This window comes from Halichoerus grypus, chromosome 8 (assembly GCF_964656455.1).
Source record: "Halichoerus grypus chromosome 8, mHalGry1.hap1.1, whole genome shotgun sequence".
Taxonomy (NCBI): domain Eukaryota; kingdom Metazoa; phylum Chordata; class Mammalia; order Carnivora; family Phocidae; genus Halichoerus; species Halichoerus grypus.
Window position 1 is genome coordinate 129,436,307 of NC_135719.1, and position 15,309 is coordinate 129,451,615.

The following is a 15,309-nucleotide window of genomic DNA, read 5'->3' on the forward strand; positions in this document are numbered from 1 at the left end:
TCAGAATAGAAAACTAGTTTGGGAAAAGTGTCCCAAATTTTACATTATATAAAAGGATGATCTCTTCAACTTGAGACTGATAACATAAAAATTCTCAAGTGTTTTTATTTAACAGAAAAACTGTGATGCATTTAACCATATTTAACAAAGAATCTGATAATGGCTAAGGACTAGCATGGGCTCATCCAAGCAAGTCTCATGGAACTAGGCTAATTCTCTTTGGATGGCATTAATAAATCACAGATGAGATGCATGTTATGGACACAGTGTATCTTCATTTCCCTGAAATAGTATAAAGAGAGCTATGACAGCATCTTAAGGAGATCTGCCTCTGGTTGAGCTGAAACACTCAGATGAAGCTTTCTAGTTTCCCTGTATCTATTGTTGTGTAACAAATTACCCCAAAATTTAGTGGCTTAAAACAACAAATACATACTGTATTTTCTATAGGTCATGATTTAGTAGCAGCTTCGTTGAGTGGATCTGGCTCAAGGTGTCTGACGAGCTGACATCAAGATAGCAACTGGGGCTGCAGTCATCTCAAGACTTACCTAGGCATGGAGGATCTGGTGGCCTCAGGTCCTTGACATGTTATTCTCTCCAAAGGATTTAAGTGTCCTTATGATATAACACTAGCTTCCCTGGAGTGGGTATTGAGAGGGAGAGGGAAAAGGAGGGAGGGAGGGAGAGAAAGTTAGAGAGAAGTCACAGTGCTTTTTTTTGATCTAGTCTCTCAAGCCACACACTGTCACTTCCAACGTACCCTATTCTATAGAATTGAGTCACTAAGTTGAGCCCACATGCAAGGTTGGAGAATCAAGCTCCATCTCTTACAGTAAGGAATTTCAAAGAATTTGTGGATATTATAAAGCCACCACATAATCCTATTCTGTACATTTTTCAGGGTCTTGAATAAAGGCACAAAGATATGTTTATCAAATGTGCAGATGACATAAAGCTAAGAAATGTGTCTCCTCAAAAGACAAAAGACCTAGAGCATTTTCTTATCAGGTTGGAATGCTGTTATGAAACAAAAAAGGAATACATTTAATAGGGTGTAATTAAAGTCCTGCTTTCATGTTCATAAAGTGTATTGCATGAATGCAAGATGGCCCAAACTTTGGGGGAAGCAATTCAGTTAGAAACTGTTGGGTTTTAATTGGAAATAAGCCTAATATGTGACAATGCCATGATGTGATTGTTTAGACAACTATTGCAAATCCTTATATTAACCAGGTCAAGGGTGGGTGTTACACGATACAGTGATTGTGGTCTTTAGATCCCTTGGGAATAATATATTCATTTGTAGGCATGAGGTTTAAGGTTGGTCTAAAAGACCTATAATTTATAAATACCAGGATTCCATAAGATCTAGGATTACTACACCATCAGTTTATTATGGCATCAGACATGTTGATTTTGGTGTGACTTTCCTACTCATGAGTATGAAAATGTTTTTATTTGTTGCCCATTGAAATTATCCTTCCAAACTTCCTACCTATAATCTGAACTGTATAGGAACATCACACATACATGATCTTTTTGCACCAAATATTCTAACATTCTGCCTTTAAAAACACTGAGTTTGATTTCCTCTGCATGAGAGGAATGGAAGGGGATAGGGAGTGGAGAGAGGAATGTTGCTAGAAAGAAATGAAAGAAACCAAGATTAAAGAGACACACGGTGACACAGAGAGTGGACATGCAGGAATGCATGGATCACAGGGAAGGATGACCCCAAAATAACACCGTGGCTTTTGCAACAAGGAGGAAATAAGTGATAAGAAGAAAGGCACCTGGGGGAATCTGGAAGGGATCATATGTCAAATGGTTGAAGACCGGACATTAAGGCTTTATGTTGAAAGGAAATGAAAAGATTTGACACTAAAAATTGTGTAGTGAAGTAATTCTTTTAAGTTTACCTTCATTTGAGTTTAACCCTTTTGAATCAGGTACTGATATCACAATAGCAACAATAGTAATAAGCCATTTATTGAACACTTCAGTTGTGCCACATACTGTACTAAGGACTTTATATACATTTGGTTCTCAAGACAACCCTATGTTGTAGTTATTATTATAATCCTTATTTTATATATGGAGAAATTAAAGCTTAAAAGCACACTGAGGCATAGATATTTTAAACATGTTTACCAGAAAGGAACTAGACAAAATTCAGCCATTGAAATTGACTAGTCTAGCTTTAGTGCACATTTTGAAATAATTATGGAAGCAAATCGAATTTTATAGTCAATTTATATTTTAATTTATAGCATGTCATTTTTGAAAGTGGCTCTTAAAGAATAGATGCTACATAGACCTATCGTACTAAAGCAGATTCTATTAGAAATTGCTTGAAAATATCCCCTTAAATTATGAAACAAAGATATTGCAGTCACCTGGACCCTGTTTTATTAATATTCCTGGGATTGAAAGTATCCTTGATGGATGAGGAGCAAGGAGGAGAAATGAACTTTAGGAAGAGAGTTGAGAATGGCTTCAATGTGCAAGAAAAGGATAGGGAATTGTGATATATGTTCTAATTGTTGCAGCAGGGCAAATGGTCGTGAGTATAATTACATTTCAACAGAAATGGCACTTTCAATTAGATTTGGGATATGAGAGAGAAGTTCAGTGTTAGCATATCTGCACAAAAGATCACCTTGGCCAGGAACAAAGGTCAAGGAATAGAGACATGGTCACTTGGATACCTGGATATAAAACACCAGGGGTACATCTCTAACATGGTCCTCATTTTCCAACATGTGTTAGGGAAAGATCCTGAGAATTAAAGTAAATCATAGACCCTCCCCATTCCCAACCTCTTTCAACTCATAAACTAAGTCCTTGCCTGGATTATTGAATTTAATTTGTATAAAACCTTGTAACAAAGGTATTGTTGTCTTCATTTTTTTAGACAAGTGAAGAAACTCTGAGACTCATCTAGATTATCAATTGGTCAAGTTCACAGAAATGGTAAATGTCTGAGGTAGGATTTCATCCAGAGTCTAACTCCACAGCCAATGCTCTTTTCACTCATGTGTGAGTCATCTTTGCTTCAACCACTTAACCCCTGTAGCCTAGAAATGGGGGATCAATACAATGACTTTGATATAGGAAGGAAACGATATGCCTTTCCACATATGTTTTCCATTTCTGAACATATCTAAAGCAATGAGACAGTGTGGGCCAACACATTGGCCAAGTCAGGGTATGCCTGGGTGACCCACACTACTGTCCAGGAGCAGACATCTCATCACTTGGGAAAGGTGGTTCCCTTGGCTCACAGAACCACCTAAGTGAGTCTGAAGAAGCTTGCTTACTTAATAATGCCCTTATGCTCTGGGTCTATTAATTCACTTCCCCCAGCCGATCAGTTTTCTGCTCTAAGAGGTTAATTTCTTTACCTTGGCACATGAAAGGATCAAGGCTCATAACATATAAATAGTTCTTTTTCCTTCAACCTCAAAGGTGTATTTGAGGATTAATGAGATGATGCTTATAATTGCATTTTGAGCTCTTTGGTTGAAAGGCAGTTTATAAATAACAGATATTTGTTTTTTTGTTGCAGTCCATCCATCACTTACAAGTGGCCAAACATTCTAGATGCCCTTTGGGTAGCACAACAGCCCCCTTTTTGACTCTCAGAGAGTTCATCTGGGTCAACATCAGGAACAAGATCATAGCTGAGCTTAGAGAGTTTCACCAATTCCTTTTCTTTAGTGTCTTCTATTTGCTTTGAAACTCACAAAATGTTGTTTGGGGAGAGAGACATTGTGAGAACCTCTGAAATGCCCTACTGCTTGAGCCTACTCACATCGATTTTCTCTTGCCTCTGGCTCTAATTCATAGTATTCATTCTTTGACTGTTCATTAGACCCATGGTCTCATTTTTTAGTGTCAACAAAACAATAAAGAAAACTTTTTTTTCTTTTATTCTAGGACTCAAAACAAAATGTAAAAAATACCTCTGGCATTAATTTTGCACAGATGAATGTTGTTACAGTATTCCTATTAGCATGTCCATGTGCTTGACAACATTTCAGATGGTATTTATAGGCTACCTGCAAGAAAGCATTTTCTGCCAGCCTGGTGCAAATTGCCAGAATCTTTAAGACACTCTTCCTCAACTTCGCAGCAGTATATCATCATTATCTGTGGCTGGACCAAGAAATCGCATCTGTCAGTGTCTGAATTGCTCTTTTACTTTCAGTGGTTTTAGAAACCCACTTTGTTTTGGAAATGGGGTTAGCTAAGTATATTTTAGAAGACTCAGAAATATAAAAAGCAACAGCTAGGAGATTTGGGGGATATTCAGGATGTTTCATTTTCTATGGCTTGTTGATCTTTGGAAGATAATCTTTGTGGGACAAAATGGAATATGGCCATGTTTTGAATGGAGTCCTGGTATAAAGTTCTGAGGTCATAGAAGTACACCCTGGAATCTTTGTGCTTCCCTTAGATCATTAGGAAAGAACTGAATCATATTAATAATAGTTTGCAAAACATGAATGTTTTTCATATCCCAAGTTCTGTAAATATCCTGTATCTTATTATACTACCAGGTCCTACAGTGAATTGGGAAATGGGGAAACTGAGGCCAAGTCACTTGCACGAGATCACACAGCTATTGAACATTAATGTTAGAACTCAAAGCCAAATTTGTTTCCAAAGCCCATGGTCTAACTCCTGTGCTGTACTGATTATGGCTTACAGAAAATAAGTGTAATAGCTAATGAATAGGATCTGTGCTTGGACCAATAGATAATGATAATAAAGGTCTCATAAAAGTCACCTGTGCTATACAAAAGTTCTATCATTCCATTCTTCAATTTAAAAAATATTCATTCCTTTGGGACTGACAACATATTGCAACTTTACTCCTTTGGGACTGCAAAGAGAGACTGACGTATTGGGAAATTGTTGGAGGGTCATCTTGCTTTCTTTGTCTTCCTTACTCTGTTCTCTTTTTTTTATCCTAAATGGATTTGCTCAAATGTGGAAAACATGAGGTTTTGAATTCATTTCTGAATGAAGGTTGGAGCTCTGTGTGAACCAGTTGGGCCTTAATAATTTCACCTCAGAGTATTCTGCTCTTCACAATATTATAATTCAACAGTGCATGTTAGATGTGTCTCCTGGAGTTGAAATACTTGATAATAGAACCAGTGATACAAATGCAAATGAATGTAGGAGGCCAGTGGCATTAAAAAACTCAATTTCTGATAAAAAAATGCATGGGGACACACACACACACGCACACACACACTTTTATTTTAAACAGAATAAAATGTGACTAGTTTTCTTTTTTCTAAAATTTAGTTCTATGTAGGTGAGTGTCAGATCCATATAAGTAATTTAAGAAATGTCTATTTGAAGATCTCATGGTGCAATTTATAGATTCCTCAGTGTGTTTGAGAAGTATGGTCATTACATTTTGGTCTAATTAGTAAGGCACATATGCTTCTTTCTAGTGACATTATGACATTACTATTCATAAGGCCATTCTTTCTTGAGGATATCATCATATTGGTTGCTATATGAAATGTACAACTGAATGTCATTAAGGATTTAATATGAATGTATATGAATTTGACAAGGTTTGCTCAGCTTTCACGGTAGTCCCTGTGTATGAATTCTTATGTTTAGAAGGTTGTTTACTTTTCAGTCAATCTAGCAAAATGGGGCTTGGGGCAAATGAACTCATTCTCATGCACATGTTTCTAAAACAGTTCTTACTAATGTTTGAGATAAATTAAAATAAAAACCAACAAGAACATGAAAAGAGACTAAGAACAATGTTAATGTGGCAATTTAAACCAATTTGGTTTTCCAAATGACCTTCCATCTTTCACAACTTTTAACAGTATGCCAGATGCTATGAATCTGGTGTGGAAAACTTAAAACTTTTTTCTAAATGTCTTTAAAGCTGAGATGGAGAAGAATGACTCTCTCTCTTTCACTTTCCGATGGGTCTAAGGCTGAATCATGGCTATGCTGTCCTCCCAACATATCACTTATTGATTATCCAACATACTTTTCTCTTTTTCTAGCCTGTACCATTGCCTCAAAATGATTTTCTATGGAGCTTTAGGTTTGAAAGAGAGTGTATGGGGAGGGGATGCTTAGGAGGACAAAGAGCCCCTATGTATTCCAAGGAAGTAAGTCATTGCATCTTCTTATTTAGTTAATTTAGGTGCATATAGAACTCTGGCAGTTGGGAATTTTGGATACTTCTGATTTTGCCTGCATGTTTCTAAGAATATTTAGCTTTATATTTGTTACAGACTTCACTAATCCATTTCACAGTGAGTGGAGTGAAGGTTATCACTATATTTAGTGTTGCAGCCGACAACAGTTACAGAAAACCCAAAGTAATAGAATATATTTAAGGTGAATCTGGCACAACCCATTTGCCATTTTTCAGTATAACACTTTGTTGTAACTAAAACTTGAGAGGGGTCAAAGCTTATGAAGATGGATGATATCCCTTGTGTTATCTGTCTTCTTTAGGGTAGGATTAAGAGTACGAGATATAGGTTCTTCTCAGAAAAGTGCATGCTCCTTTTCTATGAAGACATGTGAGAGTTTACCCAACTTTATTTTTGATTAATAGAGTTCTGAATCCCTAAATCTACCAGGGAGGATCATTATAATAATCTCTAATTGGTAACTGTATTAAAAGATAAAATTAATTTCTTTCACCATGAGCTTATGGAAACACCAAGAAGTTGCCTTTCTGTTTTTTTCTCCTTACCTACACCCTCTCCCCCCATTTTTTTCTATGAGAAATAATATTCCATTCATTGTAATTTATTCTTTGATATGTTAATATATTATGTTTTATCCCAGCCACATAAGATCCCATGATGTAGGCTGGAAACATATCCATTGTTGTCTCTTTCATGAGCTTTGTTTTTGTTGTTGATGTTTTTGTTATTAGTTTTTTTATTCCTTGGGAATGAGAATGAGTCAGCTTCTTAAAATCATTTGTTCATAGCAGAAATGAATGGGGAATCTTGGAAACATCTCCCAGCATGGCCATCCCTTTCCCATGTTGCACCTCATGGAAAGCAGGTACCAGTTTAGTCACATGTCAATAATAACTTCTATAGGAAGGTGGCCCTAAGATTGAAGTGCCATGGTCATGTTCTACTCACTTGGCCTGATGCTATACTTAATCCTCACGTTCTTTCTGGGTTTTAGACTTCTTTGTAAATGATTTTCAAGACACCTGTTTTGAGATTTTGATTTCATTTTTAATGTTGTCAGTTTGGAATGGGATTCCCTAAGTTCCAATCTAGGGCTATGAGTGAAAAGTCATGAATTAGAATTCACTAGTTTTTGATCACTGTGAGGTTGGTTGATGAGATAGAACAGTTCCCAAAGTGTGGCTTCATTATTTTGTGATTTGAAGCATATTCATTAGGGGTATATCTCCACAATACGGCTCTCCAAATCTGTCCTAATTAGACAAACCATCCAGGGGTGGTAACAACAGTTACAAAAGGAATAAGGGGGCATAGTAGCAGTTAAAAGCATTATATTTGAGGTTTGAAACTAATTAGGTATTTCATGCTTGGAGGAAGTATCCCAAACAGGCTTTATGAATAGATACTTGTTCAGAAAGGACCGCTTATAGAAAGCTAAGAGAGAGAGACTAGATAAACATATAAAGCTTGCATTTATTAGTAGTAATAAAATGTAAGTGCTTAAAAGTCTGCTAATATTCTATACCTATATTTATAGCTGCTTTGATTTACAAATATTTACTTTGTGTTTTCTTTTTTAAAATGTAGAACAAGTCTGGGCAGAGGAATAGAAATGTAAAGAACCATCTATAATACTCCATCTATTTAACATAGCTGGTAGGATGCCAGGGTCTCCTTTATGGAGTAAGAAGTCTCCCTTGGCCATTCAAGGCTTAAATTGTCTTTCCCTCCACCAGAAGGTTGAGCAGTTATAAACCCTGAGAGGAGAATAAGGAAGTACATGACCCCATGCTTCTGATAAGGTCCAGTACCGTGAGATCAGATCATGCGTGACTAAGACACTGGGGGTCCCCTACCATAGATGAAGCTGGTCTGGCAGGCAAATTACTCACAAACCAGGAAAATCCTGTGCCTCCATTGACCCAATTATGGTGTGGTTGGGGTGAGATGGAGAATAGTGAAGGTAAACCCATTTCTATAAATAGCCAAAGCTCTAATTCCCATCCCATGCCACATTTCCAAAACATGAAGGAGCACTGCATAGCTAAGAGTCTCCTGACCTCAAACCTGTCAACCAAGGGCAGAGTGACTTCAACTCCACCTCTACTAAAGATAAATTGATATCTATCTCTAAAAACTTCATAAACAAACCAAAAACCTAGGATGTTTTTTAATGACGTATTGACTTTTCAGATTGTTTTTTAAGCTGTTTTTTAAACTTTAAAGGCAACACTGATAATGAACGCTTCCAAATGGTAAAACAGAAAATCCCCTTCAAATATAACCGGCCCGTAGAGGAGTGGCTGCAGGAAAAAGGTAACCGTCGTTAAAACTTTCATTTTAAAATCATTTGATTCTAAACCCTCATTTTTAAAGCCTGCAAATAAATGTTCCTTAAATGATAATCGCCTGCTGCATAAATGACTGTTTTAATTTTCATTATAATTTGTGTCAGCTTCCACCTGCCATATGTTGATAAATCATGCTATAATACATTGCCATTAAAATACAGTTAAAGGGACTAACATCTAGCTTGCTATCAGCGTGACAACCACAAACAAGAAATTCCAGGAACCTCTAAAAAAAGAAATGTATTATGGCAATTTAACCACTGCATGACATTATTTGTTAATTTGTTTTTAAATTACCTCTTATACCAAAGCTTTCTAAAGAAATTTCAAAAGTACTCTTTAAACTTACATCTTGAGGCTGTTTTGGCTTTACTCTCCAGCGTGGATAACTAAAAAAAATCAGCAGATCGACTCTTGTAACTTAAACTGCTTAAGACAAATGTTATAAGGGGAGCAGTGTTTTCTAACATTTGTTTTTAAATGAAGAAAGAATGAGAAAGATGAATTTTGCCTTTAGATGCAAACTTAACAGAGGCAAAAGTGTTTCATAAGAGGTTAATTGTGTCCTAGTTGTTGGCTGAAACTAAAAAAAAGAAAAGAAAAGCTTTTTTTACACTTTGGTTGTGTAATACCCTTATGTGTTTGATATTTATGCAACAAAAGTGCAAGTGGCTAAGACAATGAGTTGGAAAAGAAAGGCTCATGAAAGGCAAAACAGCAGTTCTGATTTGCTGAAGAAAACAACCACTTTGTTAATAAAAGAGGGCAGCGGTTATACCTGATGTTAGAATTTTCTGTGTGGCTTCTGTTTGCTAGGATATAAACTATTATCTTTCAGTGAAGAAAATTCTGTTTCCAGAAGCTATGTAGTCCCTTCTTTCCCGAGCCAGTACAAGCTACCTTGTCTCAAGACCTTCAGTGAGTCCTTAAAATTCGTAGAGATTTGATTGAGTGATACATAAAAAGTAATTGAATATATTAATATGCAACTTAAGCAAACTTAATTACACTTTTAAGTTGGGTGACAACATTTAGACCCTTAAACACGGAAAATCCTCGCTGAGTCTTAACTGTTTGCCCTGTTTTTAACGTATGTGGTCTAATTAAAAATAAATTAACTCTAAAAAGCAAATAATTTTGTTTAGTAATCACCAGCTCATAAAGTCCCTTTAACACTAAAGACTATGATTGCCTCACTTTTTAAAAAGGAGAAGAAAACTAGATATGCATGTCTGAGTCTCATGTGCCTGAGAGAACTTTTTTCTTTTAATTTTATGTTAATAATATTTTCTTTTATTCCATCGCCTTTTCAACTCTAAGTTTAAGAGCATGCCAGGCGTTTTCATTTGTATAAACCATTATAAAGTTATGAATAGGCTTTTAGTTTTCCTTCTGATAGCATTGTTATCAGTTGGCTTTCATATAGAAGGACGAAAGGCCAACAAATCCGAGGGGGAAGGGTGGGTCATGTGGGATGGAGGGCGGCTTTCTAGTTTCTTAACCAAATATGTATGTATGTATATATGCATATAATATTGAAAATGGTTATTTGCAAACTTGGAGGTTTTCTCTTCTACACCATTTTAAGTGAAATTACTTTTTTTAATGCTTTGGGTGAGTAACATCTATTCATTCTATTGCTTTACCCCTTCCTCTGTCTAGCTAACCTTTCCTTCAAAAGGAGTAGAAAGTATATACCAAAAGACCTTGTAAAGACAACGAGTTAGAAAAGGGTAAAGATGGAAGGATGAATAGGCAGACGTATCAGGAAGCACTTGGAATGCCTCTTTGGAGTTATTTTTGTCATTGGAGAAGAGATCTGGGTCACAGCATTCCTGAGTCTGTTTTCTGGCTCTGTCTACTATTGACTGATACTTTCTGACCTTAGACAATCCACTTAACCTCTTTATATCTCAGATTTCCCATCTGGGGAGAGGAGAAATAATACTGCCTATTCCCCAAGGGTGTTCTGAAGTTTAATTAATTAGTCTTTGTGCAACACTGACTGGAGACGTGCAAAGATTTAATTTAAGCAGTATGTGAACTTGATATCCAAATGAGGTAACAATAATGACTTCCAAGAAAATGGGCACCCAAAACAAAGCAGACAGTAACCTGCTACAAACCCTGTGCTAGTATAACCAAATTTAGTATTATGGATGATAGAACAATTCTTAGATTAGGATGTAGATATAGATATCATAGTTACTTATTATAAAAAAAATGATTGATCATAATGAATGACAGTAATGAGGTCTGACATTGATTTTGAGAAATCTGGGGCAAATGATAAAACTTACCCCAGTCTGCCCCTTATAATAACCCTTCAGAGGGAGAGGGTGGTGATGGCCAGTTCTCATTTACTCACTTACCCCTGCTTGGCTGAGAGAGGTAAATTGATCACAGGAAGAGCTGACAGGAGACTCAGTTTCCCACTCTTACTTTAGTGACTGCCTGCTTTACTCTTAACTACACAATCCAAGGTACAGAGGGCTAGGAAAGGATCCTGAAACAGCAAACAACAAAAACAAAAACAAAAACAAAAAAACAGATCTAGCTAGAAATAGACTGTGAAACAGACAGGCAAACAAAAATCCAAACACTTCCTATGGCATGATGGAGAACTGAAGGATAGACCACATCCTTCCCTATTTCACTCCACCAGTGTCTTGTTCTCAAGAAATCATTAGATCTCTCTGGGAATGCAGCAATAACAAGACATGGAGCAGTGGCTTCCTCCTGTGGCCCAGGAAACATGTCTTGCCCTTCTCCATGATTGGGTTAGTTTCGAACAAGCAAAGACCCTTTTATGCAGTACACTCTGGCAACTGGAATGAAGGAGATCCAACATTTCTAGCCAGTGTAATTCAACTCTGCATTTCAATTCTCCCTGACCCTCTTTTTATTTGTAATAACTGGCAGAATAATATCACTAGGAAAATAAGGTGAGGACCATTACAGATGTGAAGTACTTTCAGAAATACTAGAAATATAAAATTTCTTACCTATAACTAGCTATCCCTATTCACTGATCATCAGTGCTAGGGCATATTCCAAAAAGGAGATGAATAAATATTATGGTTGGCCGACAGTTAAGTGAATGGAAGGGATAGCTTGACATTGGGGCTCTCTGGTGTAAGCTACCGAGTTGAGTTCTAGAGATCTCCTTTTAGGCAGCTCCTTCTTTATCATGTTAAGCTGGTCACAAAAGTCTATGCAAGGTTGAGGGTGTATTATTCTCCCCTTCTATCATGACATTTCTTTTGCAGTAAGCTTAACCCCCCTAGAAAAAGCTGTTGTCAAAGAAATAACAGTAAAGAGAGTTGAGCTCCAGGCCATTATCCAGTGTTATTGTGCACTGAACATTTTGCTACATCTTATGTGAGAAATGAGAGGCCAAAGGACAGGCGATGATGCATGTGCACTAGGCACTGAAGGAATTGGTGGGAAAATAATGGAAACCTATTAGATCCATTTTGATTGTTCCCTTAGGATCTGGACAATTCTGTTATCAAATCCAACAGATTACATTTCCATGCTCCAAATATTTTTATAGAGTGCAGATCATTTTCACTATAACAAAATTCTTTGGCCAGTTCTCCATACTGCAGTGTTTGAAGCTTCCAAAAAGCAAAAAGGTATTATTCATACATCATTCTTGACTAATATGCCCTTAAGAGTTACCCCATGAGCCATGAGCAGAACTGACTCTTGTATAAAGAGTTCCTTCTGAGCAGATACATTTTCCCTTCTCTGACTCTTCCATTTCAACCCTTATTGTATATGTATATTCAGAGGGCATTCCACATTATACACTAGAAATTCAAGGATAGCTAATCATCGTAGAGATTTAAAGACCGTGTAATAGTGGTAGAGGTTAAGAGCCCAAACATCACAGTATGCCTCTATTCATATCAGAGATTGTGGGGTCAAAAACCTTTTAAAAATAGACTCCCTTTTAATAAGCAGGCAGGAATAACAGAACATTCCAGCCATTTATAGCTAAAATAACGCAAGTGATTAGATTAAGAATGAGTGGAATATTGTTTGATTACTGACTTAAGAAAAACTCAAAAAGGATATATTTAATTCCATTAATAAGTCTCTCCCCCTTCTCCATATGGAAAAGCGGAAGGAAATAATCTGAAGAAATAATAGCATAGAATTGCTTAGCCTTAAAAAGCTGTTCGGATTTTTCTGGGAAAGATCTAGCACTTAAGAGAGGCTTTTTTAAGTAGAGGTAGTTGGGAAGAAGATAAATTGAGTTGCACTATTCTAAACTCAATTCTGTCATGATTTCATTCTGATAGTTTTCTATTCACAGAAACACAAATGGTTCCCCAAATGGGACTCCAAATAAGTTGAACTTCTTCAACACATGAACATACCTATCGTTTTAAGGAATTTTATGTGTTGCTTTTTTCCTGAATACTCATCCCCTTTTTTTAAAAATTCATTGATTTGGAATGGCATTTTTTTCTTTCCCCCACCCCTGAAACATTATCAATGCCTGTTTATTTCCCATGTTTTAGGGAGAGATATAGTTGTGTGACCATAATCCCATTCCTCCCCCAAATTAAAAGAGGTAGGAAATTATCTGTCATCATGTTTATTAAACGACAAGTATAGATAGAATATTATGTATTATGAAGATTTCTAGGAAATGAGGTGTTTGGTGAGTAAACTTCATTTCTATAAGTATGCAATGAATCCAAATCTTTTAATTGGAATTTAATTTAATTTCAGTTAATTTAATTATCAGTCTTTTTTTTTTTTAATTCAGTGTTCTGAGTCACCTCACTGAGTTTTTGTTTGCCATATATAATTCTATTTAGTTGCCATTATATGACTTTGTAGGTTAAAAATTAGTGCGATAGGTATTTATGCTTTATTACTGTCATCACCTGATTTGGGGATTACTTTCTGTCATCCACAACTACATACCCAAGAAGACTACAATACTGCAGATCTTTGAACCAAGATTTCTCTTTCCTCATAATAATGAAATAGAGACTGAATTATTTAGCTTATCTAGGATATTCAGCTAGACAGTGGAAGAGATAAACATAGTGAAATGTTACTTGCTAATGTCTATTGAATTTTTGTTATCCAGTTTTTTCCCCTTCATTTGTTCACGGAAGCCTGTTTTGATGCCTGATCCATTGAGACCAGGCAAGGCAAAGAGAGATAACATATGGGAATAATAATGTTTCCTCCACCCAACCCACTAGGCCGGCAGTTAACCATCTTCAACACCCAGGCGCAAATAGCCATCGGTGGAAAAGACAAAGGACGTCTCTTCCAAGGCCAGCTCTCTGGGCTGTATTATGATGGTTTGAAAGTACTGAACATGGCAGCTGAGAACAACCCCAATATTAAAATCAATGGAAGTGTCCGGCTGGTGGGAGAAGTCCCGTCAATCTTGGGAACAACACAGACGACCTCCATGCCACCAGAAATGTCTACCACTGTCATGGAAACCACCACTACAATGGCTACTACCACAACACGCAAAAATCGCTCTACAGCAAGCATTCAGGTAATCCTTTCTCCAATTCTTAATTGATTCTGGTTTTTTTTTTTTTGTCTTTGAGACATTACTATAAGGTCAGTGTTGCTATGTTGCTAAAGAGTCTGAATTACTATGTTTGTAGAAAGGATGCCTACAGATGCTCATAGTAATAAGATCTAGGAGTAGAGAAAAACAAATTCATTGCTAAAGAAGTTATAAAAGTTTTGTGTGTACTCATGGGTTATTATTCCTATCATATTTATTGCTGAAACAGTAAAGCTGTTATTCAAAATGAGCAATGGCTAACACTTTCAGTATGAAATACTCCTCCTTTCATTTCATTACTTTTCTTTTCAATAGAAAAAGGGAAAATGGGCAAAGGAAAATTTGTTATCATAGAGGAAACTGTATCCTAGTTCAGTTCTATTCACATCCTCTCAGTGGCTTTGCTGAAACATGAATTATTCAGTTTTGAGGCCAGTGGATAGCATTAAATAAAGGGCAACTGAAGCTAGAGTTTCAACTAATGCTTGTAAAATGCAGTCTTTGTTTTGTTATTAAGTGTTGATCAATCACTTGTTATTTTTTATCCATTTTGTTTCTTTTATATTTGACCAAGATCCTATATTACATTAGAAATTGTGAAGGTCTGACTTTAGCTATATAGGAAGTACTTAGTTTTGTGGTAATGGTTTTATTTTTTCACTTAAAAGTAATTATACCCAAGCTAAAGCCTAATGCTTTGCTGACTCCCTTGGCATTTCATAAATCTAGTTAGTAGGGGATAGGAGGTTAATCGAGTTATTAGCCTTAAATGCTGTGGCATAAAATAAGACATTCCAATTGCTTGTGGGGAAATTACTCCGAGCCTAGTTAGCATTTATAGAAGATTCAGTAGATCAGGACTTGTCCTTTCTGTTTCTTAGTTTTAAGACATTATCCAGGGCCTCAATTGAGTCTTTGACATCACCCTCCCATTGATTTCAGTGGGCATTGTAAACGTAGGGTCAATAATCAATTAAGCCCCCCATGTGTTCTCATTCTTCTGAACTAAGTTTATGCGAGTTAAGTAGAGATAAAAGTGTTGTCTTTCTTTTCCCTTTTCTTTGAGCAGAAATACCCAGACAGTTCCTTACATGATTCCACAGGAACAATTTGAGGCTGTATACACTGATGATGTTATCAGGCCAATTTTATGTGTTTTAGAAGTGCTACTAAGAACCGGGTTAGCATC

At 36.4% G+C, this 15,309-nt stretch overlaps 1 protein-coding gene across 28 annotated transcripts in view; it reads left to right on the forward strand.

Moving 5' to 3' along the window:
* Positions 1-15,309, forward strand: part of NRXN3 (neurexin 3) — a 1,523,557-nt gene that overhangs the window by 1,364,661 nt on the left and 143,587 nt on the right. For 19 of the 28 annotated variants that reach the window (XR_013440795.1, XR_013440796.1, XM_078054031.1 and 16 more), the window contains 2 exons: positions 8,439-8,528; positions 13,795-14,102. Coding sequence is in view for 26 of the 28 variants with exons in the window: in XM_078054031.1 (XP_077910157.1) it covers positions 8,439-8,528; positions 13,795-14,102 (398 nt within the window). In the remaining 2 variants the exon portion in view is untranslated. The remainder of the gene's footprint in view (positions 1-8,438; positions 8,529-13,794; positions 14,103-15,309) is intronic. The other 9 variants (XM_078054028.1, XM_078054041.1, XM_078054029.1 and 6 more) reach the window with 1 other exon arrangement.